The sequence below is a fragment of the Candoia aspera genome, chromosome 2, assembly GCF_035149785.1.
Source record: "Candoia aspera isolate rCanAsp1 chromosome 2, rCanAsp1.hap2, whole genome shotgun sequence".
NCBI lineage: Eukaryota > Metazoa > Chordata > Lepidosauria > Squamata > Boidae > Candoia > Candoia aspera.
The window spans coordinates 83,960,581-83,980,037 of NC_086154.1; the positions used below are offsets into that span (position 1 = coordinate 83,960,581).

Below are 19,457 nucleotides of genomic sequence, written 5' to 3' on the forward strand. Positions count from 1 at the left end.
ATAAACTGCCCACTTCTTTCTTTACTTCGTTCATCAATAGACTTGACAGCCTAGATTTAGGTTATTTAATTTACTCCCTGATTCCAGCAATTGTCTTCAATCCAGCCCCATCAAATCTATGATCATTATAGTCTGTAGTTCATATGACTCGTCATACGTTTCTATGGTGAAATTTGAAAAGCGCATCATTCTTGATTCTATATTATCACTAGCATATGTTCTTGAAAATAAAGGTTTGTTGGAAAAATATTGCAGCTGAAAAATCAGTCTTTCTGAGGCTGGAAAAAATAAATTCATATACATGTAGGCCTGGGTTTTTCTCTTTTTTTGCAGTTTTTCACTGTAATTTTTGTTGCAGATACCAAGAAAGTTACAAATTTAGTGTGTCCTCCTCCACCCCCATTTGTCTTCCTTTCTAATTGTCCTTGTCCTCAGTTATATGCATGCGAGGGAAGTATATGTACATTGACTGGGTGTCATTGATTATGTAGGCATAGGGAAAAAGAGAATTTGTGTATGTCTCTGTGTATGTATGAGTAAATGACAGCGAAGTTTGTATGTGTGGACAAGCAGACTCTCTGAGGTCCTCACCGCAATCCTCAGCCTTCAAAATGATATTCTCCCAGTGTTCTGATTTGGCATACAGCAAACTCTTTCGTACCTTACAATCCTCCTAGTTTGCATGGCTAACTTAAAGAACTGATATTCGTTTAACAATTTATTCCTTCTGAAGTCTGTTGGCTTGTTTTTTGAAAGAGTTATAATCATTCTTTCAATGCAGTGACCCCCGAGGTGGGCCACAGCAATTAAAATCAGAAGATATGATCCAAAACATAAATCTGATCTATGGTTGTTGTTGTTTTTAATCGTACGGCATAGCAGTTCGGTGCTCATGCTGCTTTTTCTTGCTGGGAAATCCTTGTGAGGTCCAGCAGCCAGATGTGTAGACTATTTAGCTGTGATAAGTCACATTGCCCAGGGTGCACCACAAGGAGGCTAGTCTACATTGCACCGAGTTGGGCTGAGAGAAAGTGACTGGCCCAAGGTCGCCCAGCCAGCTTTCATGCCTAAGGCGGGACTAGAAATCTATGGGTGACATGGGCTCACAAAAACGTATCGCTATACTGAAACAGCACCAAATTATTATGCCATCCTTCAGTTTCAAAGGTTGTGAGGCATATTTGGATTGGTTTTGTGCAATGTTCTGTTTTTAAAGCACTTTGAAAACAAACAAAAAACTTCAGAATTGACAAACTATGATGGTGCTGGATGATGGGAAATTAATTTGGAAACAGTGAATTATTGTGTGAGCAGATCAGTAATATTTAAGGGAAGAACTGTATGATTTAAAAAAAACCCAAAAACTGTTTGATTCATCTTCATTTTCATTTTCAGCAGTGAACATCAATACCTGCCAAGCCATGCTCCTTGAATGCCACAAGGAGTGGTGCTGAGTAGGAATTTCTCAAAATCCCCATGTCCAATAATTCCAGTAAGATATTACTGAATGAAACAGGACATCCAAACAAAAGATACTTGTTCTTGGTTGCTGGAGGGTTCCTATATTCTTCATAATATATGGAATTGATAGAACAGTGAGAATTAGAGTGAACATTTTGTTTCTTCTTATGGGCAGCCCCTTTCTCCAAAATGTGTGTCTTTGTTTGTAAACCGAGCTGTTGCTTGTGTTAGGAGTATGATTTTAACTGTGCAGATGACTAGAAATGGAAATAATAACCACATTTTAAGACTGGTTCAAATATGTTGAAGCTATATAAAGAAAAAAAAATCCGTACCAGCTAGTTTGTGCTGAAAACAGATTTTCTCCTTGCAATTTCCAAAATTTAAGAAAGGTTAGGGTTAAGCTGAGGGCCTTATAAATGAAAGTTAAGCTATAAAAAGCATAAAGCATTCACATCTGCTGTCTTTGGCATGAATAACAATCTGGTCTCTGAAACATAGGAGGTGAGAAGTTTGGCATGTGGAGAGCTGACTATATATTTAGTCTAGGCTGTTCCTGGGCACAAAATGCCTTTTAAAGGCATAGCATGTGCCTTGAATATTAATCTGGAGTTGAAATCTATGGGTGGAGAAAGGTGGCAAATCTATTTGGACCACAGGATAAACTAGGGCTGTTATTGTCTGCTGGTTCTGCAAGATACTTGACTCATAAAGAAAGGTGCTGCTTTAACCTGCTGCAAAAGATTGTTTAAGAAATCACAGTTTGTGCTCAGAGGCGTTCTGTTGGAGCAAGATGCCAAGGTTTGGCCTGGCACAGCTCTCAACAATCTAGTGTTCTGCCAAAATGATGACAACTGCTCCCAAAATTTTCACCCAGAATTTCACTGTGGGCCAAATTCATGGGGTTTCTGGGAGCTGAAGTCCCAACCAATCTGAAATGTGCAGGTGATTTAGAGACTGGGTTGCCTCTGCTTTAGCCCTTTCCTTTGGGTATGTCCAGGTGAACACTTCTTAGGACCACCAATCAAAATATGTTGTACTGCTATTCCACTTTGTTTTCCTTAAGGGGTTTTCCGAATTGTATTTATTTTCAACATCTCATTGTAAGGCTTATGGGGTGCTGCTGATATTAACCTCCCTGCCCATTCCATCACTTGCTGTCCAGCTGCTAGTAAAAAAGAAGGTAGATCTGACAAGACTGAAGCTGTGTCCCTCTGGTACTTAGCAGCCAGCATTCTCTTCCTGAAATGGCTCATTGAAGACCTCTAGAAAACAAGTGAGCAAGAATGCCGGTGGCGTCTTCAGCTGATGCTCAGAATCAAACAGCCTCAGGAAGGTCTCCTTCTATCAGGAGATACACTGAAGAAGGATGAAACTTCAGTGACCCAACTGAACAGGCTTAGCCCTTTTTAAAGCTCGAAAGTGGTACACAAATGGTATTAGCAACTGCATCTCCCCCTTCAGCCCGTGTCTGAATTTTAGGCAGCAAATTTAGGTTATTCTTATAGAATTTCTTGGATACAGCATCTTCAAGTGAGTTTCAAGAGGAAAAGCAGCCAAGCTTGCAAGCTGACCAGAGTTTCCACCTACCTGAATCATTCATCCCTTTTCTGGAACTAGCAACCTCAGGCACTCTCCTTCTCCAAAGAGGTTTCCTTTTGGAGTCATTATATTATTCTGAATGGCTCTCTTCTGCTTACCTCTGCTTGCTTCCTCAGAAAGGGAAGGAGGATCTTCACAATTGTTCCAGATTACATCCACAACAAGAAGAGTAAATCCAGTGGAGGCTGTCTGAGCTGGCTTTAACAGTCTAAATTATCTAGTCTATTACATATTTAATTGAAAATTCTGAATTGGATAAAATAGGATTTCATTTCGGTCGTGTGGATATTGTATCCTGATTGACATTTTACTACTGAGACTGTCAAAGGCAGATATTGGTAGAGCCCTTATTTCAGCAAAGCAGTTCCTCCCATTCTGATTGTTCAGAGGATAACAGTAATGCCCTTATAAAATGCAAAGCATTGTGTGGTCTGAAATATAAATTAGCTGGATGGTGCAGATCTTTGAAGGGGAACTTCATTTCATCAAAACTTTGATCAAAGTGCTCCTTCAAAACAAAGCCAGCACCCCACTTTTAATCGTCAAAGCAGCCATGCTGTTTTAATAAAATTGGTAGCAGGGATTTTCTGGACCTGTGCAGCCACACATACAGAAGCCCAAAGCATCTGACTGGTCTGGATTGGTCCTGGCTTGACATTTCGACTAACTGCAGCTCACATGTACAGGCCCATAAATTAGAACAGACTTCCCCAATCTGAGTGGTTCCTCCAGATGTATGGATTTCTAAGCCCCAGAATTCTCACCAATAGCCAGGCAGTGGGAGGAATTCTGGGAGTTGAGGACTGCATATCTGAAGAATGCCCTGATTGGGGAAGCTGAAATTAGGGTTTGAAATTGAAAAGCGAGAGTTTGGTTCTCTTAGCAGTGGCCTAAGATTCCTGATATAGGGATGTTGCAGTGTGAAAGGCATAAACATAATCTAGGCATGAATTCAAAGTATCATGCAAAGAACTAGCAGGCGTTTCCAAGAAAGAAAGTGTGATGGTCCCAGTACCAAGATCTTAACATTAGAAATTCTTCAGACAGTCCATTAGGAAGCTTAAAGAATTCTTTATTAAAATCCAATTAACACAGGACATCTGCAAAGCTCTGAATAATGGTTTGGTGCCAAAGCATTCAGAGTGATTCATTCCCTCTGATCTCATCTCTCCTCCCTGTCTTACAAACAAGCTCTTTCTCACTCCTGAATTCCCCCCTCCCAGCTCGTTAGTTCGTTAGAGTGATTTAGAATCCAGGTGTCTTATCAGCAGTGGCTCATCCTTGGCCATAACAGCTCAAGAAGAAATGTGCTGAAGCCTTCTGTCTGTTTGCGAAGCTGCAAAGCTGATGTGTGAAAGCTGACACGTGTTTGCAGTGCATTATGGCAGGTGAGCAAACAGAGCCTGACAGAAAGCCTGATTTGTTCAGCAGTGCCTTATCTGGCAGACTTCGCTGTTGCCCAATCATCTTTTAGTGCTGCTGCAAGAAACTGAATTCAGGAGCTGGCCACGTCTTTGGTGCTCTGTCCTAAGCATCCTTTGCAAGCAAGAGGTCTTGAGTTCAGGTGGACATTCTCCACTCAACTGCTTGTTCACTTCCACAGAAGGGAGCTCTGTACACACAATGGCATCAGATAAAATACTGCAAGTTCTTCATGGTAAACAGAGAAGCCAGTGACTTGTATTTGGGCTTGGCCTGTGCAAAGTAGTATGCAGAGGCTATGAATCAAGGAACGTGCCTGAAACAAGAACACTACACAGCCTTCAACTAAAAGTGCAGAGCTTGCAGTACCTAGAGAAGAATTTCCCATCCCTCCCAATCATTCCTACCCATTGGAACATTTTTTAGTGTTGTACTGACCTCTAAATGCCATGCTTTCTTCTCTCTTCCGTTCCTCTTTACTCTGTTATTACTTAAATGCTTGGAGATGGGAAATAAACTATTGAAACTGGAAAAATGTTATGGCACAATCCAATCTGACATCTTAAGTTCCAGTGATTTCAGTGGGGAGAAAAAGAAGCAGGCATTAAACTCCTACTGAGTGAAATTAAAGCTGCAGTCCTAGACGCACATATTTGGAAATAAGTCCCGTTACCCGCAGAGGACTTTCTCATAAGCTGACTCATTTCTCATTTTCCTTTATATGAAGGTTCCCCGGGCTAAAGCCTTATACAGCTACAGAGGACAGAACCCTGGAGAACTGAGATTCAACAAAGGAGACATCATTATATTGTACCGTCAGCTGGATGAAAACTGGTATCTAGGAGAAATCAATAGAGTTAGCGGAGTTTTCCCAACAAATGCCGTGCAAGTTATCAAACAATTGCCACAGCCACCACCACTGTGCCGAGCACTATATAATTTTAATCTGAAGTCCAGGAATAAAAATGAAAAAACAGACTGCCTGCCATTTCATAAGGTAAGTCTAGCACCCAGCCACCAAAAATGAAAATCTAATTTAAGAATGCCCAGTTCAGGTAATAAGCAGTGATTCATTCTGGTCTGTCTCTAGATTTCATTTGTGATGTGTGCATGATGATACAGCAAAAAAAAAAGAGAGAGAGAGAAATGAAACAGTATAGTGGACATGCCTACTTGCCCAACCATTTTCTAGATTCTTAAGGTGTACAGTAATGGTGAGCAACCTTTTTAGTACAGTAACTATGCCTCTGTTTAAGTGTTTGTTTCTTTTGAAGCAATGTTAAGTCCACTTTTCAGTTAAAGTAATCCCGGAGCAGGATACAATAAAACAAAGCAATTCTGTCACTGGAGTGTTTTCCTCTACAGAGGTGGACAGCCCATGCTATGCATACCCACAACTTTCCTGTCCTCGCCAGCAGCATGATGTCTTCAGTAGACCCACCACCTTTATGTGCCACTGCTCTATCCACTCCTCCTGCCTGGGGTCTTTCTGCTTTGCTCAGGCATGAGCTGGGCAGTAGGAACAGATTGCTGTTTCCACGTTTCTACTAAGACACAAGATATATAAAGAATTATATGCACGTTTTGCTATTGCTTTCCCTCACTAAGTGCAGTAAGAAGGGAACCAAATGAAATTCCTTCCTCAAAGCTCTCAGTCTTAAGGAGATTTCTTCCTCTCTCACAGCTACGTATCATCATCATCATCAGTTCTCCAGTGTGTTATATTCATCTCTTTATTCTTGTGTTAGTTTTCCTAGTCTTCAGGCCTTTCTTAATGCCCTTTCTAGTTTTTTTCCTTCTATATACCTTGCAGAGATTGCTAGTTGTACTATTGGGCTGTCTATAAACAAATTCTACTACGTTTGGCAAACCTGTTTGCAGATACAGGAACAAAAACACTTCTGCACTAGTGATTTATGGTGTCACCCAACTATTGCTGTGGTGAGATGAAGCCTGTCTACATCCGTGATATATTGCTACAGCAATGGCTGGATGATACTATAAATTGCGAGTGCAGAAATGCTGATTGTCATCCTGCAGCAGCCATTGGCCAATTCTTTGATGCAGATGAATGACATGACTGCATCTCCCTGTATATCAAAATGCTAGTGCTCTTCTAACCTAAACAATTAAATATAACTTTAGCCAACTCTCCTTGCCAGCAATTTACTCTATATTTACCACATTAGATTGATCATGATCTTTAGCTTTGTAATTTCATAGGTTAGGCAGATTTCATGTTGACAGTACACAAGAAAAGTATAAGTTTCAGCACAGCAAACATAAGAGTCATGCAAGCAATGTATCGAGGGATGCTTTAAAGGAAAATGGTTTACAGTGTACATCAGAAAACAGATGCTGGTGATTTCTAGCATCTTGTGGTATCATCCAACCATTGCCATGCTGATATAAACAGTAATGAAGACAGGCTTTTTATTGCCATAGTCACGGTTGGGTTATGCTAGAAGATACTATAAATCACCAGTTTAAAAAACAGAGACAGAATATCTAGGCGTTATAGAATCCTCAATTTCATCCCCTAAAGCACACTACATTTATCCTGTGAATATCTTTCTTGTTCCATTGCTCATAGTAAGCATAACGAACAGGGCCACCTAAGCATGGGCAATGCAGCATCAGGAGACTAACAGAAGATGCACATTGCATAGCAGAATAACAGTTGGCCCACTGGGACAAAGTGAGCAAGGTTTCTATTTCAGATATAGGTTGGCAAAGTGAATAATGAGACCAGGCTACCCTTAGACATATCCCTGTGCTTACTTGCATTGAGATTACAGTAGAGTTGGCTTGCGGGAGAGCTGTAAGAACATGGTTCCAACTCTGAACAGTCAGTTGTGATTGTTGCCTGAGACATGGAAGAACCAGCTGTGAGTGCCAGTTTTCACTGCAGCATCTGCTGCTGCTCACTTCATCAGTATAAGCACTTCTAAAGGAGTCTTTCTACATCACTGCATGCACATTAAGGAATCAGAGAGAGGAGCAATTTATTTTGCTCACTGGAGACACATGATGCAGTCATGTCTGTATTGCATGCCATCTGGTTTTGTGTCTTCTGCTTTTTAAAAAAATGCTGCTGGAGACAAAGCTCATCTGTACTTCTACACCACTTAGAATGTTGGGATTTGGGGGGTTTGTGTAAAGCATTGTCATTTGGGCAAAAGAAGGGATTTTATTTCCATCCCTATGGTCGAAGATATAAGATCAGATTGGTAGGTAATAGAAAGTGGCTTGCCCTGCCCCTGCAAAGATTCATCTGCTTTCCTATCACTTTCAAGACTTCAGCTCTCAGGTTTTTGTTGCTTCAAACCTGTCTTCCTCCCTTCTTCTTTCTTCTGGCTTTTTCTTTGTTTGCTTCCCTCCAACTCTGTCTTCTCCATTGATGCTCCATTGATTTCAAAGCAAGAACTTTTTTAAAGAGCTGGCTTGTTTGATATGTAAGGACAGGGTTCTTAAAGATACTGTAACAGGGGAAGGAGGGCATGGGTGTGTTCTTTGTTTCACAGTCCTCAACCAACACACTTCTAATATCACAAGTATTCTTTATATGCACATTTAAAAAAGCAGCAAGGGGAATATCACACATCTTAGTTTTACTCTCTGATGTCTGTTGACTCATTCACTAGCCATTCCATTTATTCCCATGCATGCTTTCTGCCTATGACATTTCGCTCTCATCACATTCAGCAATCATTCTTCAACTCCACAAACAAAATATTCCATAATTAAACCTTATTCCTTGATTGATTGATTGATTGATTGATTGATTATGTGCCATCAAGTCATTTTTGACTCCTAGTGACCACATACATAGATTTTCTTCATGTTGATCTATCCTTAACCTGTTTTTTTCAAGTCTCCCAATGGTGCACTCAACATCACTGTAACTCAGCCCATCCACCTTGCTGCTGGTCTTCCTCTTCTTCTCTTTCCTTCCACCTTTCCCAGCAATAGAGCCTCTTCCAGAGAGCTGGGTCTTAGCATAATATGTCAGAAGTAGGATAATTTGAGCCTGGTCATTTGTGCCTTGAGTGAGAACTCTGGGTTGATTTGTAAAACAACAAACTTAAAATAAGCTTGCTTTCTCACATTCATATGATTCTTTTTTTAAATAATAACTTCATTAAGTTTTAAAACAAAGAGATAAAATATAACAGAAACTAATAAAGAAAGGGAAAGAGAACAAAAGTGTAGAAAAAAGAAAGAAAAAGAGAAGAACAAATAGAAAAAGGAATTACTCCTGACTTCTTCTTCAACAGATATAGGTAACACTTACATTAAATTCTTACTCTGAGGTACAACATAACATCCATTTTTTCTATCGTCACCTAATATTATTAATCATCAGATCCTTATGTCATAATAATTTCATTCTTTTCTGTTTCCTGCAAAAAGTCCAAAAAAGGCTTCCAATTCGCCATAAAAGTAGTCAATGTCTTTTTTGTTGATGTCAATTTTGCCATCTCAGCCAATTCCATCAACTTTACCATCCATTCTTTGATTGTAGGTAATATTGAGTCTTATAAAAGTCTCACTGCGATTATCATATATTTCCCAGTGATCTGCTGAAAAGAAAAAAAAGTCTCTTCTACACACCAGCTCCCCAGCATACAGCCACACGGCACTTCTCAAATTTTGTTCATTGTCCCTTCTTCTGTCCTTTCATTCAGAATTCTGCCAAACACCTTCCCAAGCATCCTTAACAAACAAAATACTTCATTCACACTTGCTACCTTTCCCTTTTTATTGTTCTGTCAATCTTCAGACACAGATGCAGATTTTCACATGCACATTAAACAAATCACACAGCTACTCCACCAGCAAACTATATCCATATTTTAATATACCCCAGTTACACTATTTATACCTGCAGCCTTACCATTTTTTTCAATGTACTCACAGTGTGATATCCTTTTCAGCATTTTTGTCCTGAATATCAATATGGATTTCATTCATTTTAGTTCCACTTTTTCAGCATATAACTGTCTGTCCCATGTACTATAAATCTCTAAAACAGTCCTTCCAGTATTCACTCACTTCAATTTCATTGCAAATCATTTCATTTCTTTTAAGTTCTTTCCCTCTAATAGGTGTTCCTTGTTTAGATTTTATCGCCCATTTCAAGAATTTTTTAAAAAAATTTCATCAAAATCATTCTGCATTTTCTCTGCCTCTTTGAATCTTAACTATTCCTTGCTTTCTTTGACTACACAATTTTTCTTTATATGTGTTATATTTATATGTTTATATATAATATCTTTCCTTGATTCTCATTGTTCATTAATTATGTGCATTTTTCCTCATCCACATCCTCTTTCACTTTGTCAGTCCACCATGTAACCTTTGTCCTGTTTCCCATAGCATAACTCCACATACTTCTGTAGCACTCTGTAACTAATCCTTTTTACTCACTTCCAAGTAGCTTCTGCATCACCATCTTTCCTTACATTCATTTTCCATTCATTCAGTTGGTAGTTAAATCTATCTTGTTTATGATAAAATATTGAAGATTTTGATTTGTTGAAATGTTCAAATACTCTTTCACTCCCCACATATATTAGAATTGTTTTGCAGAATACCCATCCACTAGTTAATATGATTGAGATTTTTTTTTTAAAAAAAGAGTACAACTACTTTGATGTATTAGGCCAAAAAGAAAGAGATTCATAAAGATCATATGGAAAAAAATTAAGTGTCCTCTTAATTTTACAAACATCATTGTATAGTGCAGTGTTTCATATTTTAATGGCTACAAACCAAGTTGATGTAGTTTATCCCTTGCTATAGTACAGTAAACCACTGGTCCTCTATCAAGCATAAGCAACTATGCTAGTTAGTCTCTATGATTATTATCTTTCAGGGTGATATAATAACTATAATCAGTCGAATAGATGAGAATTGGGCAGAGGGCAAGTTGGGTGATAGAACTGGAATTTTTCCCATCTTGTTTGTGGAGGTAAGAACAATTTATTGAATGTACTATGACTATACACCCCCACCACACAATCTCACAGGATGTTGTTTGTGGGCACAGTTGATCATGGCTTGCAATTTCAGTGTTGAGAAGAGAAAAACCTCTCCATGGAATCCATCAGATGGTTGCTTAAAGAAATCTAACATACCCATCAATTGACAGATAGCAGGAAATCAGGAGAGACCTGAAGCCTCTCTAGCCAAGTATTGGAAATAGTGAGCGGGATAGAATAATCTTGCTTTTAAAAATTTAGAGTATATCCTGTTTATAGCTAAGGCTGCTACAGGAACTAAGACTGGTAATAATGGACTCATCTGGGTATTTCCATTTTTTCAATGGAATGCTGCCTCAGCTTTTATTTCTTTCAGATCATTCAAATCATCTCACCATCTCTAATGACAGTATACATATACACATTAATAAATACTATAAAAAAGGAAATCCATATTGATGTGATTGTGCATATGATTTGTGCTCCTATCCACTCAGCAAAAAGTCATAAAAAGTAGTCTAAATATATTGATGTAATCATTTGCATCATCACTCCATTGCCCAGCTGATTGGTATTAAGATAAAGAATTTAATGGAATTTGCCTATTATGATAAATCATGGATTGTTTTAACCATACTGTGTAGGGAAAGCCAAAGTGGCCAAATTCACACATAATGATAAACCTTGAAACCATTACAAGCTCCAATGACTTGGTTCACACATCATACTAAGCCAAAACCAAATAATCCATCATGTGGTTCATTTGATTTTCTTCTAGCAAGTTGGGCATATCTAATTATTTTGTTTTATAACCATGGTTTATATCTAAATGTGTTGGGCAAACCTACTTAGCTGTGGCTTGTTCAACTCACAAGACCCCTGTTTGAGGCCCCTACTCTGAGGGTGCCACAAGGCCCAATACTTTCCCCTCTCTTGTTTGACATCAACACAAGGCTGCTGGGTGAGGTCATTTGTCTGTTTGGAGTCAGGTATCATCAGTATGCTGATGCTTCCCAGTTGTATATCTTGAACCCTAGCCAACCAAACAATGCCAGCAAAGTCTTGTTCTAGAGTTTGGAAGCTGCTGGGGTCTGGATAGGAAAGAACAGACTTAAGCTCATCACTAGTGAGACTAAGTGGTTGTGGATTTTAGGATCACCCAGAACTTTGCCATCCTTAGTCTTGAATGGGCTTCTACTTCCCCATTCAGAATTAGTGCATCATTTGGGAGTTTCCCTGAACTCACAGCTCTGCTGAAGCATAAGGTAGCAGCAGTAGCCAGGAAGGCCTTCACACAGATTTATCTTCTCTACCAATTGTCCATTTCTGGACTGAGAAGCCTTCCAGACAGTCACTCATGCTTTGGCCACTTTGTGTGGGGACTGCTGTAATGCATTCTATATGGGCTGTCTTTGAAAGCCTTCCTTAAGCTGCAGCTGGTCCACAGTGGGCATGTCATGGTATACCCATGTACATATCTCTGTTGTGTGACTGCAGTGGTCACCAATAGGCTTACAGGTACATTTCAAGGTGCTGGTTATCACCTTCATGTCATAGGGCATCATTATCTAGGGACCATCTGTCTCCTATAGTGTCTGTCTGTCCTGTTCATTCCAACACAGCTGGCATGTTTCAGGTCCCATAGATTAAGCTCTGCCACCTGGTGGAACTCAGAGTGTGACCCTTCTCTTTCACAACTCCTGCTCTTTGGAACAGAACACACACACCCACTCACCCCAGATGTGTGTGGCCCTCATTGAAACCAGCCCTTAAAAGCTCTGGGTTAAATTGAATGGTGGCCCTTTGTGAGAATGCTGTACATAAAAAGGGTGATGGCTTTATTCTTTCTGAGTGTTTCACTATTCTCTTTGTATTGTTGCTGTTAATTTGTTTTTTAAATATTGTATGCTATTCAGAGTCACCAGAGAGTCAAATGGCTTTGCAAATTCGATAAAACACCAATAAGATTGTTAAATGATCCATGACTTAGCACTGTGTGTAGACCCAGTCAGTACTGCCATTCCCCACATGAGTTATCATCTTCCCTGAGATACAGTACCTACTCAAGCAGTTCCCAGAGTTTCAATTCTGGAACTTAAAATCCTTGCATTTCTATCAACAAAGTCATGTCTCTTTTCTCCCCCCTGCCCCTTTTCCAGCCAAATGCAACAGCACAGCAACTTCTTCAGAGGAGCAAAAGTTACCAGTCTTCCACCCTGAAATGTGCTTCTCCTTTACAAAAGTTCTTACCTAGACCAAAAGGTGTAGAGTCACCCACTTTCTGCAAAGGATCTGAATCCAGAAGGAAGAGCATGAGGCAGTTCTCCATAACAACTGCCCTAAATACCCTCAACAGGATGGTCCATTCACCCACAGGAAGGCAGACTTTGGATATCAGTTCTCCTGTGCTCATCAGTTCTAGCAACCCTTGTGTGGCTACAAAGAACCAAGAGAAATTTGAAGTACCGTATAACATACCATACCAGGTAAATACATTCTTTTCCCTTTTCTTTCATGCTTTTGCTCTTTCTTTTTTCCGTATCTCCATTGTATGCTGCTCATAAGGAAAACATATAAGTGAGCAAACAATACGCTTAAGAGTAGGCACTGTAAGAATGGGTTTTTGCTTACCAGGCAGCAGATTGAAAAGCAAACTTTATCTGCCATGGAAGGAAGGATTCATTCTGGCTTCTAAAAATTTCCTTCTCCTACTGTGCTGTGCTACAGATGAAAGGAGCTCTGGCAAACTCACTGGATTATCTCAAATGAGGCCCAGGGCACAGTTCGTTCTTATAGTTTGGTTTATTGCTCACCAAAGTTTACCCATCAAGTTTATTTTTTATTTGTAAAACGTTTGAGCGTTCTTTCCAACTTAAAAGTGCTTGAACCAGTGAACAAAGAGGCCATGAAATGGGTTGAAATGAAGTCACATAGTTTAACAAAATTGAAAATCGAAACCAAAGATTAAAAAAAAATGCCAATACAAATTTTCAGCTATTGGTGGAACAGACAGAGAGGGCAGTAATTCTAAGGCCCAGAAATATTCTAGAGCAAAAGAGGGCCATCTACATGAAGTCCAAGACCCCCCTTTTTGATGGGGGGAGCTCTGGGCCCTTATTCCCCTAGTTGTAGCACCAAAACTTACTTCAAACTGATAAATAATGAGTGCATAATTTTATTATTTTCTGCAGGGAAAAAAAATCCAAGTAACATAAATGTTAGAAATCTCCAATAAGCTTAATGGGCCTATTAATGTTTGATTCCTCCAAATCTAAAGGACAGTGGTCCAAAAATCTACTCTGATGTCATAATATCTCTGCTGTGCAGTCATGGCCATTGGCTGCAAGAGGTTTAACCATCTGTATTCTATATAATACATACTATCTCTAAGAAGGCTTTGGTGTGCATTCTCTATAGGCTCACCTATGTAAATCCTATAATGCAAGACATGGTTGTGTTCATTTGATAACTTGAAAAAAAGTCAATGTGCATGGTGCTATATTCTTCATAACTTTGTGCATTATTTTCCAAATTAATCAAGGATTTTATACAGACAGTATAAAATCAGTCAATTTACCAGGGCAATCTCTTGAATTCTATAAAAAAATGATTCTTTTTTTTCCTATTAAAAGTACTGGTCAATATATCCTATTAGCATATCATTTTCTTATTTCTTATGGTAGATGCACTAAACCATTATACTACCTATCTGCTTAGATGTTAGGTCCCATTATGTACATACTTGCATGCAATGTATGAATGTCTGGGGCTTGCATTGTAATGCCATAGAATACATGTCATCATCTTTTCATGATGGTTTATAGTTAATGCCTATAAGCACCAAGCTCCCTGCTGAGCTATTTTCATGGGCAATGATCAGCTAAAGCATTAATATGCTCTAGTTGGAAGACCCATTTGGCAATGCTATCAACTTGCTGAGTTTCCTAACTTGGAATTGTATTTTAAAAAGTTATATCATTACAAATTACTACGATTATTTTGAATTTTCACTGCTTGTTTAGCCATTTGGATCCTTCCAACTCTATAAAACTTCTGTGGGCATAAATACCATTGAAAATAGCAAAATAGTATTTTATACATACTATTTTACACATATATACACCCTACGTCTTGCAGTGCTTAGATAGATAGATAGATAGATAGATAGATAGATAGATAGATAGATAGATCTCTCTATCTCTCTATCTCTATCTCTATCTCTATCTATCTATCTATCTGACAAAGCAGTAAAGTATAGAGAAGTAAATCACTAGTATTAAAGTTGTCTACAAGTCAAAGTCTCTTCCAAAATCAGGCAGTTTCTTTCCTATTAAAATGGAAAGTTCTGTCTCATGAGTCTTTAAAGCCACCAGTGAGTCAGGGAGGAATAGAAATTAAGGACTAATTCATTTCATTCCTGCTCTTATTTGTTATTCAGCAAGATAAGGGAGAATGGAAAGAGAGAGAAAAGATCTTTGAAACAAGGCCATCCATCTGTTTGTTGGAGCTGGCAGCAGCACTTACCAACCCTTGACTGATCTTAAAAAAAGCTGTGTTCAGATTTGTTCAGTACCAGAAATTATCAGGAAACTCCAAACTGTCAATTAAACCGAGAAGTTAAAAAAAATCCTATAGGAGGGCAGTCGCAAACCACTTCATGTTAGCAGGAGTCAATCTCAGTTGGGGGAGACTCTCGTGGCCTTATTTGTCTATTTGATCTTTTTCACTTTCCCAAATGGAAATTCCAAGACAACTTCAGAGCGCCCTTTCACTTGTAAAATGAAATCTGTAGAGATAGGAGGGATTATTTCCAGGAGTAGGAGAAGAAGGGTTGGGGGATGCAGATAGCAGGTAGATTGCCCATTAAGGATGCAGAGAAGATAGTCAGTTACCATCAAGTGGAGGTCAGTATCTGGTGACTGCCTGGTCAAATGTTCGCTGTCTTGACCAGTCCTAAGAAATATAGAAGGCTGATCTGGATACACTGGTAGAATTTGGGTCATCTGCAAAAGGTTAGCCAGATATTCTGTCTCTCAACTGTTTCAGAATAGTTGCTTCAACTATTGCCTCCAAATAACATTGTCCTACTCTTTTAAAGTGGAAATGGATCAGTTTAATTAGCCATAGCTTCCAACCCATAAATGATAGTAGTATACGACTTACACTTGATATAGGATGTATTAACAAATAGAGTAACAGAGAATGAAAACTAGCTCATTGCAGAAAACAAATAATATCCTATGGCTCCTTGTAGAGTCAACATAAAGATGCATCATTTTCTTATGGCCAGAGGCTGCTGAGAATGTGAACAGTGATGTCAGAACATCAGCAGAGTTTGCAAGCCCCAAGGCCCTATCCCTTTTTGTTTGTTTTGAGATGGAGGAATTAAGAGGCAATATACTCTACAACTACCTCCAAATGGGAAAAATCGTCAAGGTTGAGTGGTTTAAAGGTTAAACTGTGTACATTAGGCTGCACCTTAACCTCTCCCAAATCCTTAAAATAAGTCCTCCTCCCCATATTCCAGAGATTCCAGACCATAAAATAGGTTAGGGAGAGTGGAAGGCAAAAGGAAGAGGGGCCGACCAAGGGCAAGATGGATGGATGATATTCTAGAGGTGACGGACTCGTCCCTGGGGGAGCTGGGGGTGTTGACGACCGACAGGAAGCTCTGGCGTGGGCTGGTCCATGAAGTCACGAAGAGTCGGAAGCGACTAAACGAATAAACAACAAAAATACTTGAGTATTATATTTATGAAAATATCTAATCTATTTAGATTTATGGAAATATCTGTTTCTATTTCAATATATTTCCATATATCTCATCATTATGATATAAAGAATTCCTTCTGGAATACTGAAATTGAGGACTCCAGCTCTTTATTACCATTTGTCATCTTTGGGATATAATGTTGCCTAAATAATACAACTGGCATCCTCCCTATGATTCGAAAGCAAGGTGACACCAACCAGCCTTGGGATGCCTGACAAGAATCAAAACAATGCTAATGAGGCATTGACAGTGAGAGCAGATCTGGGCTTCTCCAAACACAACAGGATAATGAGGATAAACTAATCACATACCTGAGAAGACATAAGGAGACAACCAGGTGAATAGACAAACTCAGGGTTATTGAATGTTTATATATGGGACATATACAGATCTCAGAGCCTGATTCCTGAAGATAAATTACAGAAAAAGTAAACTCTATTTGCAACATTCCAAGATCCAAAACTGTCGGGATTAAGGGATTCCCTGAGGCTGACCAGCTCTTTATTTAAATTTTTATTTTATTTTATTTTATTTTATTCCCACCTTTATTATTCTTATAAATAACTCAAGGCGGCAAACATACCTAATACTCCTTCCTCCTCCTAATTTCCCCACAACAGCAACCCTGTGAGGTGAGTTGGGCTGAGAGAGAGTGACTGGCCCAAGGTCACCCAGACGGCTTTCATGCCTAAGGTGGGACTAGAACTCTCAGTCTCCTGGTTTCTAGCCCAGCACCTTAACCATGAGACCAAACTCTGGAATACCTGGATTCTGAGGCTGTTGACTTTTTGAGAGACCCTCTGGGAATGGATAGAGTAACATGAAGATGCTTTGTAGAAGGTAATGGAGAAGATTGCTACACTCAGTCAATGGCCCTCTCTTCCCCCCTCCCCAGTATTATTTGGGAAAGTTCATACTATATTATTCTCCCCCCTCCCCAGAAATGCATGGGCTTCTTAGGTAAATGAATGAATGAGTAAAATCAACTGACTCCTAAAGAGACACATTGCAACAGTCCAGAATCTAGTTTTCAATAAATTGTATATATTGCTTACATGATCATAAGCAAAATTATGGACAGGGAAGGAAAATTTAGGAGACCGTCATAATACCTATTATTTATTATGATTTATTAATCCCTTCAGAATATCTTGCACTTACAAAAAAGCTCACAAGATCATAGCACGTGTGTGTGTGTGCGCGTGTGCATGCAGCAAAAGTTTTTTCTCCAAGTTCCAAGCACAGCCTACAATGCAGGTAGTTCTTGCTTACCAACCGCTTGTTCAGTGACCATTCATGGTTACAATGGTGCTGAGAAAGATTTATGATCAGTCCTTGCAGTTGCAGCATCCCCGTGGTCATGTGATTGCAATTCAGGTGCTTGGCAACAGGCGTGCGTTTATGATGGTCGCAGCATCCCGGAGTCATATGATCGCCATTTGCAACCTTCACAGCTGGCTTCCGACAAGCAAAGTCAATGGGGAAGCTAGCAGGACATGCGGTCATGTGACATCACACTTAACAACTGTGGGTGATTCACTTAACAACCGCAGCCAGAACTGATATCATAAGTCAGCGCAGTCATGTGAAGTTTCAGTTTATGACTGCATTCACCCTAGAAGACTGGCAAAAGTGGGAGACAACAGCCTTACAGCTGCTACCTGGTTACTTCTGCAACTAACCATGTGCCTAAACACTCCCATCTGCGGCTCAGGCCTTTAGAACTGAGGACCAGGAGATTTGCAATAAGATGAACACCACTATCCCCAAAGTACATTTTGAGTAGATGTCATAGACATTAGAATAATTAATTAGGCAATTTTTAAGACAAGCATTTTAACAAAACTGCTTAATAGCCACTCCTTAAAAATATTTCATCCCTGCTGCCTCAGGCAAGCAGACAATACTGCCTACAAAACCTTTTTTTTTTTAATTCACCCATAGGCAAGCCTCCCTCCCTCCACCTGCCCAGCCACCCCACCACCACCCGCCAAGTTGTGTACCCCTAGGTGATAAGATCTTTTAGCCAGAGTTCCTGCAGCTTCTCTGGAGGGGTCTTGAACTTTTCCTAGCTGCAGAGTGGCAAAAACAGAACAGAAGCCACTTCAGACTACCCAGAGCTTCAGCAGATGAAGTTCTACCTATTGCAACGCTGTTTGGTTCTAAGCATAGGCATTCTGCCAAAACAAAGCAGCATTTTTAGAGAAAGGAATTGTGAAACTCATCCAGGCTGGCCTCAGAATGCCAGCTACCTCTGAGGTTAATAAGGAAGCTTACCTCCTGGAGGCGTCTGAGTGATGTTTGAACTTTCATGCATTCCTCTGGTTTGGGCGTGGATGGAGCAAATTGTTTTTTGTTCTCAGATGAGCAGTGAACCTTTTAGTTTTCCCAATCACACAGCTGGAGACTGAAGGCACCGATTCCAACTTGATTGCATGGGCTTCTTTGAGTCTCCTGAAAGGTTGGTTTTGACTTTAGTTTTGGTTTGGGTTGAGGAGAGTTGCTTTAATAACTGATAGTTGATAAAACCATTTTGCTTTTTCCTTTACAGTAGCTCTGGATGTCTGATTAGCACTTCTAGGCAAGGATAGAAAAAGGTCTTGAAAAAGTAATGTGGTTGTTGAAATGAGGAAATGGTTTTCAGAGCTTTGAATTGAGTTGAAAAGAGCTTGTGCTGCTTTGCTTCGCCTCTGAAAAGGAAGGCTGATTGGCACTTATTCTTGTCCCTCAGTTCATTATGTTCTGGAAAGAAGTGTTCCTGGCAATTCTTTAGAAGAGATGCCATCTTGTAAACAGTTAGCACAGAGTAAATTCCTCTGGATTCAGCAGAATTACTTCTGAACAGACCCCAACCACATTGTGCTATGTGGGACTTTAAAAATGCAAGTGTCGTTTCTGCACAATGAACTCAGTTCCAAATTACATTTTTCATCTCCTTTCAAGTATTAAGCTGTCCACCTCTCACAAGTTATATTTTGAATACAAACTTCTTTTTCTCGTCGAAGGGAAGGAGATTTAAGCTCATTCTTCACTATATATAAGACAATATATGATTTTTTGAGGTGTTCCAGCATGTCTGTGTCTTCTATTGTTTACCATGTATCCCCAACCATAGAGGGGTCCCCCATAACACATCTGTTCAGAGGTGAACAGATGAATGGTCAACTCATATCCACCTACTTTGGTTGGTATATTCAGCTACTGTACACAAGAAA

At 39.5% G+C, this 19,457-nt stretch overlaps 1 protein-coding gene across 1 annotated transcript in view; it reads left to right on the forward strand.

The window, feature by feature from the left end:
- SH3RF2 (SH3 domain containing ring finger 2) overlaps nt 1-19,457 on the forward strand; it is a 79,485-nt gene that overhangs the window by 27,211 nt on the left and 32,817 nt on the right. Inside the window, 3 exon segments of the mRNA XM_063292891.1 lie at nt 5,213-5,482; nt 10,364-10,459; nt 12,629-12,955. Coding sequence (XP_063148961.1) covers nt 5,213-5,482; nt 10,364-10,459; nt 12,629-12,955 — 693 coding nt within the window.